Below are 11,863 nucleotides of genomic sequence, written 5' to 3'. Positions count from 1 at the left end.
TATTTGTAATTATATTGTTATCATGTTTTGAATATTATTAGAAAATAAAATAAAAAGCAAGTGATGTAAAACAACACAAAATTCACGTATTTAGTAGTAAAATTATAATTTATCAAAATTATGAATTTTCTCAAAAGAATAATCATATTTTGACGTAAATTTTTTTTATAAATATATTATAATAAAAATCATGCAACACACAATTTAATGAGTATCATAGTTTTTCAATTTAAAAATACCCGTGCATCGCACGGGTCAACAATCTAGTTAAAAATAATTACGAAGATGCATCTCCATACACACTTTATTATTTATTTCGAGATGCATTTCCAAACTAATTTTAACAAAATAAAGGTGTTTCAACCATATTTAAATTAAAGAGTGTGTGAAAAAAATTGCATCCAAAGAAGCATCTCCAACTTCTCAATTTGTTGTATTTTGTGCAAAACCCAACTCACAGAGAAGAGCATGGCGAGGCTGAGAGAGTTGAGAAAGGGTTTCAAAGCTATTCAAGATTCTGAACTTGTCAACCTCTTCAAATCTGAAATCAACTTCGAACTTTCTTCCAATCACTTTCAGGTTCTCTCCAACTCTAAACCCATTTCTACAATCAATTCAATTATTCGATTCTCAAATATTTTCATCACTTGAAATTAAGAAAAGATTATTATTTTAATGGATGCAGAATGCTCAAATTGGTTCTTTAGGTGAATTTTTAGTGGACTCTGATTCACCACATTCCAAAGATGTGATTTTGAGAAGAAAATGTGATTCGGGTGAGGAAGTTGCTCTTTCAGCTATATTGGGTCCTCCTAACTATGAAAATGATCTTATTTTTGTAAGAGATGTTTTCATCAAAGTATGTGTAAAGAAACCAGCTTTGTCCTCTATCTTGCAATTTGACTGTAGAGCTTATCAACAAACTGATCAAACCTCTCAATTTGAAATCAACAATGCTTATTATCTTAAATCACCTGCGTGTCTTGGCTCTTCCATTTACCGAGGCCCCTTATTCAGGTAAACTACTCGAGACAGTCTTATTCGTGTGCGTTAACCTGATAATATTATAGTGTCTGACATGGAGAATAGATCAGATTAGATATTTGAAGTTCAAATGAACGCCTCTCTTCGTGCATAGTTCAATGAATTATTGACATCATATGAGTAAATTATAGACATTTGACAAAAAGATAGGTTGATGTCTTTTTTTCTCGAGATTATTTGATTGAGGACTATTGTGAAACTGGGGTGTAAGGTTGGAGACAAAAATGATAGTTTACTCCATCATCTTTGGTGTGAATGATTCTGAGAAAGTAATCCTGTGACCATACGTTATTTCCACGGGTGAAATGGGAATTTATGATACTTTACCTTTGTATAGGCTGCATTATTGAGTACTTAATAATTACAATCGGCAAGTGTTGCTCATATTTCATTTACATTTGTAAAGACAACGGCCTTTGAAATCCTTGTGAGGCATAGTGGCCGTGACATCCGCCGCTACACTATACCACTCCGCTACTGTGTGTTCTTTAGCAGCCAGGGGCAGCTGTGATCTACTACACTGCTATAGCCCAATTTAGAGTAGCATAGACTATCGCTTAGGATTGATTTCCATATATTCTTAAATATCATGTTTTGTTTCTTTATGTAATTAGGATTATTAGATTATATATTAGTATAAAAAAGGTTAGTTCTTTGTCTTTTGAAATAACAACCAGTATATTACTCACATAAATATTCACGTAATTTGATTATTCTGATTAGAGAAAAAAAGAGTATGCACTGACGTTGTAAAATATTTGTACATTGTCAACTAATTAGTGTCGTGTATCCAACCAAGTCACACTTTTAATTTTAAAAAACTGATATGACATGGCAGATTGTTATAATTATATTGGATGATAGTGTAAAATTAGTTTACACTGACAGTGCACTACCTTTAATCTCTTTTGATTATTCATTTTCCTCCATAAAAGCATAAAAGACGAATACCTATAACTTCAGCATGTGTTATAGATAACAGTTGTATAACCCTACAATTTTTCCTCCATATCCATCCGATTATTGTAAGTTTGTAACCTCTTCCCTCATCAACATGTTAGATTTTTCTTGTTCACTTATGCTGCAAGTGTTACTTTCATAGAATCATTTTAACTACCTCTATGGCTTGATCTCCTAGGCTCTCTACTAACTTCTTTTATATAACTTTGGTTCATAACCAAACCACTCTGCCTGACTATTCATCTTGGCATATTAATCACTTTGGATTTTGGCCGAACTATTCATAATCTGAGTCATTTTCCTGTTATAATCTTGTTCATTGTCTTTTCTCTATATCATGTGCAGTGAATTGGATTTTAAGTTGCAAAATGCATTCAAGGAATACCTGATAACCAAGGGCATTGGAGGAAGCTTAACCAATTTCCTTCTCCACTACCTACACACAAGAGAGCAAAAGCAATATGTGAACTGGTTGAAAACAGGTGAAGCATTCCTGTCAAAAAACGAGTCATTGAATCAACTTTCGTAGACGCGTTCCGCATAGTTATGCAGAGTTGCATTATAGTTTGTGTTAGAACATGTCTCAAGTTGACGCAGTCGGAAGCCGCCCAAAGGAATAGCAAGTGCTAAACCTTGAATAAAAATAGGGTTGCAAGCGCAAACTCTATAGATAAGCTCTGGAGTCCACCAGGAATAAAGAAAACATTGGATTCTATTATAATAAAAGAAATGATCCTTATGGCTATGCCAAAGGTCTTTAAATACAGAAAACAAATAAACCATATTGGGCCTTATGGGCCTTTAATCCAAAACAAAATTAGATAAAATAAATAAAATAGAAATTGCTTAAATATTAAAACTAAAATTGCTTAAATATTGCTTAAATATTAAAATGCTTTCCGACGTGGGATTTCTTCTTTGATACGCACAATCCTCCTACATCACAAGTGTAGGAATGTGAATTACGTGTTCCATTTTTACGAATTTTTGTATTCAATAATTTAAGAGTTAGAATTATGCAGAGGTTGTCAAACTTATAAATACAGTCAATTTTTATAAATATGTAAAGTTTGAAATATCAGCTATTTTTTCAGAAATCAGTAGAACCTTACCTCATGAAATGATAAGATGCACATTGTCTCTTGCATTTTATATTTCTAACTTGATATTCGAACATAACAGGCCTTTGGAGCTTCATTGAGTGAATCAATAAGCAATAATAATAAGAAGTGGATGAATTGAATTTTATCTTTTTCATTTTGCTTTGTTATGTATTTTAAATTGATTAAAATGGGGAAGCCCTTTTTGTTTTGTTTTGTTTTGTAGACATTACCTCAAAAACATCCTACACCTAAACTATCATCCATTCCATCTCATCATAGCTAGTATACTTAATATGAGACTTCTGAAAAAAATATACTAAAGAGTTGTTGAAGGTCAAAATCACCTACTGTGCATCTCTTGTGCCATCAAAAAGTGAAAATCAACATTGTTGACACTGATTAAAATGAGCGAAAGATTAACAATGAAAGCACAAATTGACATGATGATTTCCTCATAAGTCATAACAATGAAATTAAGGTTTATATATTAAAATGAGAAAGAACACTATAAAACTATTTAAGCAAATTAAAAAAATACATTTTTTAGTTGAGTTCCAATGAAATTGGTTGAGTTTCTTACCCATAGGCATAGCATCACAATCCAGTGGTATATGGTTAGAGATTTTCTGCATTTTGCACACAACTCACGATATGATACGATACGAAAGTGTGGTGGCGAGATAGCATAATAGTAAGGTGAAATGCTAGCATTAAAACAATAAAGGGGATTATGCAGAGGAGTGAAATGGGGTATAGAAATTAAGATGAAAGGTCGTTTCCGGTTAGTTATACTTGAAGAAGATGACATTGTTGTGGGTTTCATAATGGGTTTCGTGTTCTCGGCTCCAAAATTGATTATCTCCACTTTATGCTAATTTTTTATTTATTAATCTTTAAATAACATAAAGTAAAAATAAATCCTAACCATTGATCTCTTTTAGAATACGTGTCCTTTGGTTAGACACATAAATGTCAATTACCATTTCTTAAAGAAATGTAGATGATTTGGGATACTCTTCAACACCACAATCTGTCAACCCTATTTTCCCCTTCTTTTTGTTTGCTGATTTTTTTGATATGTAATTTGGAAAGATTTGCACTCAAGCGGCAAGAGGAAGAGGAGTAGATATTTATCAGTATCTGAACCCCAAGAAGATATTTAAATTACAGAAAACGTGTGGAAATGTTCTTCAAATCAAGATAGATGATGATGTCTAAACGCAAAATGCAAGTGATGAACAAGAGTTTCACTTTTCATCTCCTTATGGTTATAAATCATTTGTAACCGGTTTTAATTGAAATATGTTTATGGTCTTAGCTGCATAGTTAAGAGTGTGTGCTGAATATTAATATTTTTCTCTTTAATATCATTAAAAAGAGCGGATTTTAGATCAAATTTTCTAGAAAAGACTAGCAACTTCAAGAATATCAACTTATCATTTATCTTCATCAATAAATTTTCAGCTCTATTTAGATTGAGTGTATTTTTTTTCAATGGAATAAATCTATATGTACTTCAATTTCTTTCGATAAAGAAGATGAAGAACTTGGGTATGAAAGAAGTTTTAATACAATATATTAGTTTTTCTTTCTATTTTTTTTAGGGATAAATAGAATAAATAACATAATTTTTACTCGGTAAAAAAAATAGAAATTATAGCATCTGAAAAAACAATAAAAAGTTGGGTACGTGGTACCAAACTAAATATATATCGATTGGTGTACCGACTTGAAAATAAAATAAATTGATATCGTTTTGATGCATACCGTACGCATATCAATACCTGGTACGTATTTGGTACCCGTACTTTACCTAAAATGGAGTACCCGTGCTCCAAAGAAAAGCTAGTTTCCCTAGGAGCGAGTTAGCAACATCATATAGAATATAGATAAGCTTTGCTTTCCTGCGTTGCTGGTTTGGTTATCAATCATTTATCAGAGAATATGAAATATTGTATAATATCAAATGTATAGCATTAAACTAATCTCTTCTACAGCTGGAAACATTTCTATTCTCTAATGAGAAGTTTGTCATGCCACTTTAAATCACTTTCGATTCAACAAATGAAAAATTATGAGTTTTCATACACATGTTTTACTTAAAGAGACTCAAATTGAGTATAGCATCATCTTTTTTAGTTCTTAAGTGAAACATATTATTTTACAATTGTATCCAATATTTTAGGAAGAAAATAAGTCCTTTTTCTAAAAACATGGGGGAGATAAACCATTCCTCCATTGATTCAGCAGGAAAGAATTGATTGGAACGGAGAAAACTTTGGTCTGTTAAATCAGAACAAATGTTTTCGTAGGTATGTTTTTGAGAACTGTTAATATAACATAAAAGATATCAACATTTTGAAATCTTAAAATACATCAAACATGAAACAAAATAAATATTTTGAAATCTTAAGATACATCAAACATTACAATAAAGACTTTGTCTAATATGCACAAGTAAGACAGTCTTACACCATAATACAGGTTTATTTTTTTACCATTAGATCAATAAATCTCAGAATCTTATTTGATCAAATGTTAGAAATTAACTTGTGTATTATGCAAGACATATCTCATTTGTGAACCATATGATACAACAAGCCTATAATAAAAACAACTATTAGACATTCATGTTCTCAAATGCCATCAACCATTGATCTGCTCTCCTCTGTGTCTCCTCAAGCTGCTTATCCCTTTTCCACTCCAATCTCATCATCTATCTTGACATTGCACAAAGATAACATTTCTTTCAAAACACTCAACTTTGTTTTACTCACATTCTTCACTATATATTTTTTGTATGAAACTATATCACTTTGACAGTTGATGCAATTTCAGCTCTAACTTTTTTTTTCAACACTTATTTGATAACACAAAATAATGTTTACCTTCCAAGGTTGATGACTTCATTCCTCCTCCTTTTCTCCTTCTTCAATGTGAAGGTTTTTAATATGACGAATCATGGGCCAGTACTCACCAGAATGAGGCTGACATTTTTGGTACAATTCAGGACACACACATATGAATAAATCGTCAAGTACAGTGAGGTGATCCCATCCACTTGTTGGAAGACTCAATAATTGAGAACAACTAATAATACCGATCCAAAAGGAATAGAGTGAGGCCCCAGTACCTCAAGAATTATGTGGTTTTCTAATAAAGGCATGTGCTGAGTGGTGAGGTACTATTGGAATCCTAAGTGCTATAGTACTATATATATTGTATACATTGCATATCAATCAGACTCAGGAAAAAAATGATTAAAGTAATAGCTAGTTGTTTTTACACTTTCTGCTAAATTCTGTAATTTTGCTTGTAGTGCTGCACCTTTTCTTTACTGCCATAACATAACCACAACAACTTCATAATTTATTATAGACCATTGACCATAAGAGTGTTTTTTAGTTTATTAACTACACTTTAAGTTTTTATCGTTAAATTTTAAAATAATTCTAAATAATGTTTTTTTTAAAACAATTAGTTACATGTTTTATATTAATTTTTGGATTAATTATGTTTTTGGTACATATAAAATTACTAAATTTTGTTTTTCCATATAAAAAACTTGGCAAATTCTTAGGTACCCTGCTAATTTCAATGGGTACCGGTACCTAAGTGAAGTGGACCAATTAAAATGGACCATTTGTCGACTTAGGTGGCATTTGTTTTTACATAATAATATTTTAAAATTAAATACAAGTATATACAAATTTCAACGACGTTCTTTCAAATAAAAAGTGCAACGGTGTTCCAATTTTTTTCTTCCTTACATAGTCTTTCAAAAAAAATTCATTTTTCTCAAATGTAATTGAATTTCTTCTCCTCATATCATATGGTTTATTTTCTCCTCTCTTCAAGTTTCTGATTCCAATATCATTTGCTTTCATGTTTCAAGTTCGCAATTTTCTCGTGCCTTAGTTTCCTCATTTCATCGATTTTGAATATCCGCTCGGGTTTTATTTAGTTCTTTCGTCTCGATAATGCTGCCATGTATTAAAACAGTGATATGATAATGTCGGTGATTATTTCTACGATGGTGATAAAACTAAGTCTAATTGCCCTGATGTATCTCTCTTGATTCTATAATTTGTTTACTTTTATAAGCTGTCTATGTGAAATTGGTTCCTCAAAATAACTTATGTGACATAAAAATGACTAAGTTTTGATTTGGGAGCATATTTTCTAAACATGTTGTCTGAAACCAAACCTAACCTTATTTTGTTTACCTTAAAAAGTTGTATTTTGTGATTAGTGTTTCTCATATATGCTTTATTGCAGCAATTATTGCTTGTTATATTGAGATAGGATGTTGTTTTCAAAGGTTAGATTATCTCTTTATTTATATTAATGCTTGTCTTTTTGATTATTTGAATGAATTGGATGCGAGTTCTAGAATTTCAAGGTGCTACCTTTGTTTCTACAATCATATTGAATTGTTTTTGTTGACATTTATCATATTATCATTGAATGATAAGAATTCAGTAGCTAAATGATAAGAGTTCAGCAACCATTTCTAAAAAGTATGTATAATAGTACAACTTTTCACTGAGTAAGAATCTTTTGGTTCCTAGACTATTTACAAATGTAACTTATTCGCACTAAATGTTCAAAATCACAATATATTAGTTCGTAAGATTAAAATTTAAAATATGGAAATTGGAGTAACAATGTCATGTTTAGAAATGGATTTTAAGATGTTGGAACAGTACCACATGATAAACTTCCTTGGGATTAGACCTATTATACAGAAACCACAAAATGAAAACTAGTTAGTGCTTCTGATATTAAATTTTAATTAAGTTCTTCAAGAAGATCATACTTGTTTTAAGATTATTTACTAATTTTTTGATCATAGGTCATTCATGAGCACGTGGCTTCTATTCATCTGTCTGCTATAAACAAGAATAGATGGAATTAATGGTTTGCAACTGTGCATCTCTGAATAAAATCAAGTCATAATTTTCTACACCATAAGAGTATTTTCATGGTTCACAATTTGTTGATTAAGTTAAACACAATCTATATGGATGGATGGGTTTTAAAACTGTTTGATAATGTTGCTGGATGTAATTTTCTCCTACTTCAGGGAACTATATTTTGGTCTTTGTTTTTTTGTTGTGGTCAGCTTACATGTGGCATCTGTTTTGAAAAATATCCTTGTTCTGTGATTGGAATGGCTTCTTGTGGTCATCCATACTGTTACTCATGCTGGGAAGGTGTGTCTTGTATCCTATGGGTTAGAGGGCGTACATGAAGTTACTTGATTCTGACATCTTGTGATTCATATCACACTTTAATATTTCAATTTTTCATCATATTCAGCTTCACAATTGGACAATATGAGCATGAATTGCTTCTTTAAGAAGCATGACAGGGATGCTTCGAGGAATTTAAAGATGTATCCAGTTGTGCTTCTTCTAGGAGTTATGATAGGTATGAACGTGACAGATACCTTGGCGGAAGAGACAGAGACTATCATCGTCGAAGTAGTGGAAAAGTGGAATATGTATAGACCCATGAAATTCAACATTTGTCAACAGTGTCATGTAAAAAATTATATAAGATGATTGACAAGATTATTAAAGAGAAGGAATAGTAGTAGAAGGTTTGTAAATTTGTCTATGAAAGTTATGTTGGTAAAAAATGTTCATAGATTTGTCTATAAGCGATTTATTTTTGTCTGCCGATTAAATAGTTTAACAGGGAGATGATCTGTATTAATTGCATTCACATGATTGCATTCTAGTTCTGATCTGTTATACCCTCCTTTCAAATTAATTTGGTCAAGTTAATGCTTGATTCTGGTTCTTTTCTTGCACAATTTGGCACATGTTATATACCACATGTTAATGTCAATTTGTTGCCTACAATGTTACTCATATCACACTATGAGAAGAGACTAATTTTTTTTTTTCTTGGTGATTACCTTGGTATTAAACTTGATGCTTGAGTTGGTGTCATTAGTGGTCGAGAGTATTAGCGTACTCTCCAAACTTGTATGTTTGACACGCTGCGCATACCGTCTTTTTGATCAGTTAGCTAATAAATATATCAATTTTTATATATTTGATTTAAACTCAATTAGCTGAGCAGCAACCAAGATGCACTCAACTTGTAAATAAAGTTGGATCTCACAAATAGAATTGCATCACTCATGATTAAATTCATATCATAGGACATGATTAAATTCACCAAAAATAATGTGGCTATAACTTGTAAAACAAAGTAACATTTAAATGCAATTGCAATCAAAACACTCAGTACCAATAGAAAAGTGATCCTCCATTGAGTTATTCAATATTTCTAATCTCAAATCAATATCATAAGGATTTAAGTTAAAGAAAATATACCCCAGACGTGGTTCTATAGGTCCATCCAATCCAGCTTTTGATAGCATATTGAAATTTCAAGTCATGATATCCTGAACTTTGTTTTACCAGCTCATTAGATGTGGACTATTTTGAGAACACAGGTAACAGTTGTTGTTGGAAGAGGTGTAGTATTATTTCCAAAAATAAGCTATAAGAAGATATACTCATTTCCATGAATAAGACCTATGTATTTTCCATTACATAGGGTATATTTTGATCACTTCAGAACACCCAAAGTTTATTTGTTAGTTTGTGGTAGCATACTGACAGTGAAGATTCTATACACATTTTAAAGTTCAATTCCCAGACCAAAAAAGTGCCGAAACAATCTTAACCTTGGTTACTAAAAACACCTATGTTACAACAATGACACTCTAAATGCTGAAGTAAGAAATTATCAATAATTGAAAAATGTGTGTACAAGAAACTAAAATTTCTATTAACAAAAGTACATTTTATAGAGTATTTTGTATCAAACAACCTAATTTTAATCTACTGTAATGCAATTGATTAGAATAACAACCCTTAACACTGGAAAATAAATAATTTTAACATCAAAATGAAAATCCTAAAATCAAAATATTTATATAGGAGAAGGATAGACAGAGATAAGAACAGACACAATGGCGGTGACGGCAAATAAAGCAGTGGCGGAAAAAAATTACAGTGAATTAGAAAGTTTAAGTGTTAAGCGAAAATTGGGAAGCATCAATAATCATAATCGCTGGTTGGTGGAGATAAGAGCATACACACATTGGTGGCAACGGAGAATGAAGCGGCCGCTGCAAAAAAAATACAGTGCAGCAGAAAGCTTACGTGTTTAGCGTAAATTGGGAAACAAAGAAGGAATGAAGAGCATAGAAGAAATTTTGAAAGGAGGAAGAAGAAAGTCGCGACCGTTACGGGAGGAGGAAGAGAGAAATTGTTTTTCTGAAAAAGAAAATAACAAAGAGAAAATGGTGTTATAGGGTGACTTTTACAATTTTGATTAATTGAATATACAACATATATTAATATAATAATTATTATTGATGTGGACCTATCAAAACTATACAAGTCACATAGGTACCAGTTAGGGGTGGGAATAGGCCAGGCCGGCCTACAGGGGCCTATAGCCTAGCCTACTTAAGGCCAGGTCAGGCCAGACTTATTTGATAGAAAGACCAGGCTTGGGCTTTTTTAAAAGCCTATTTAATAAAATAGGTCAGGCCTAGGCTATTAAAAAAGCTTATAAAGCTTTGTAGGCCGGCCTATATATATATATATATATATATATATATATATATATATATATATATATATATATATATATATATATATATATATATATATATATATATTAAAATTAGTTTAAATAGGTTGACCTATATATGCATATATATTAGAAAAAGTTAAATAGATTGGTTTATATATGCATATATGTATTAGAAATAATGCTAAACAGATCGGTCTAAATGTTCATATATATATGCGACCTATAAGACTTCTTAAGCAATATGAATTAATTGAAAACATTAATAAGAAATAGGCTTTTAAATAGGCTTTCAGGCCAGGCCAGGCTTTTAAAAAGGCCAGGCCAGGCTGAAAAAACGAGCCTATAGTAGGCCATAGGCCAGACTCAGGCCTTGTAAGTTTATCGTAGGCCAGGCTCAGGCCTTATAAAGCCTAGCCTAGCCTATTCCCATCCCTAGTACCAGTACCCAATCAAATTTGATGGGTACGGGAGTGTTCACCAAAAAACTCTATACAAGTCACATAGGTACCAGTACCCAATCAAATTTGATGGGTACGGGAGTGTTCACCAAAAAACTTATATGTGTTTTTCTTAACAAAATTATTATGCACGTACTTTTAGTCTTGATCAACCTTCATGTATTTTTTTCTCTTCTAATTTCACAATTCTTGTATCAAAGCGTGAAAGATTACAAGCGGTTAATTTTAGGTTTAAATGATTTCTCGTTTATTATGATTTTGTTTTCTTTACTTGTTGATAAATTTATGCCTTAGTTACTTACTATTGTTTTCAAAATGATGAATTCTAGCATTTCATTTTCCAGAAACACAAAACCAAAAGGCAGATGGAATGAAGAAATGGGAATGACACAAGTGTTTGAGAAGAATGGCAAAATGTGGGTAACTACTGGAATAGTTTGTAGCGGCAACATTTACACTTCAATTGAGGAAACATTGTAGGTTGTATCATATTCTATCTATTTTCAGTTAGATTTCATCATGTGTTACATGAGAAATTATCCGGAAAAAGGAATTCGTGATTATACATTTTTGCAAAGATAAAGTATTTTGAAATTTTGTGCTTATGGAAATTTTAATTTGGAACAGGTACCTTATGGAACTAGAAGTGTATGAAAAGGTTGCTGCCGGGAA

At 31.5% G+C, this 11,863-nt stretch overlaps 1 protein-coding gene across 2 annotated transcripts in view; it reads left to right on the top strand.

The window, feature by feature from the left end:
- The first annotated feature begins 393 nt into the window (after positions 1 to 393).
- LOC131610204 (uncharacterized protein At2g39795, mitochondrial-like) overlaps positions 394 to 11,863 on the top strand; it is a 62,772-nt gene continuing 51,302 nt past the window's right edge. The window contains exons 1-4 of one of the 2 annotated variants that reach the window (XM_058882094.1): positions 394 to 579; positions 686 to 1,017; positions 2,350 to 2,486; positions 4,200 to 4,507. In XM_058882094.1, coding sequence (XP_058738077.1) covers positions 469 to 579; positions 686 to 1,017; positions 2,350 to 2,486; positions 4,200 to 4,270 — 651 coding nt within the window. In that variant the 5' untranslated portion in view covers positions 394 to 468 and the 3' untranslated portion in view covers positions 4,271 to 4,507. Of the gene's footprint in view, positions 580 to 685; positions 1,018 to 2,349; positions 2,487 to 4,199; positions 4,508 to 11,863 lie in introns of those variants that run through there. The other variant, XM_058882095.1, reaches the window with a different exon arrangement.

Source organism: Vicia villosa, linkage group LG6, assembly GCF_029867415.1.
Source record: "Vicia villosa cultivar HV-30 ecotype Madison, WI linkage group LG6, Vvil1.0, whole genome shotgun sequence".
In the NCBI taxonomy this organism is placed as follows: Eukaryota; Viridiplantae; Streptophyta; class Magnoliopsida; order Fabales; family Fabaceae; genus Vicia; species Vicia villosa.
This window is presented reverse-complemented; position numbering and strand designations above follow the sequence as displayed.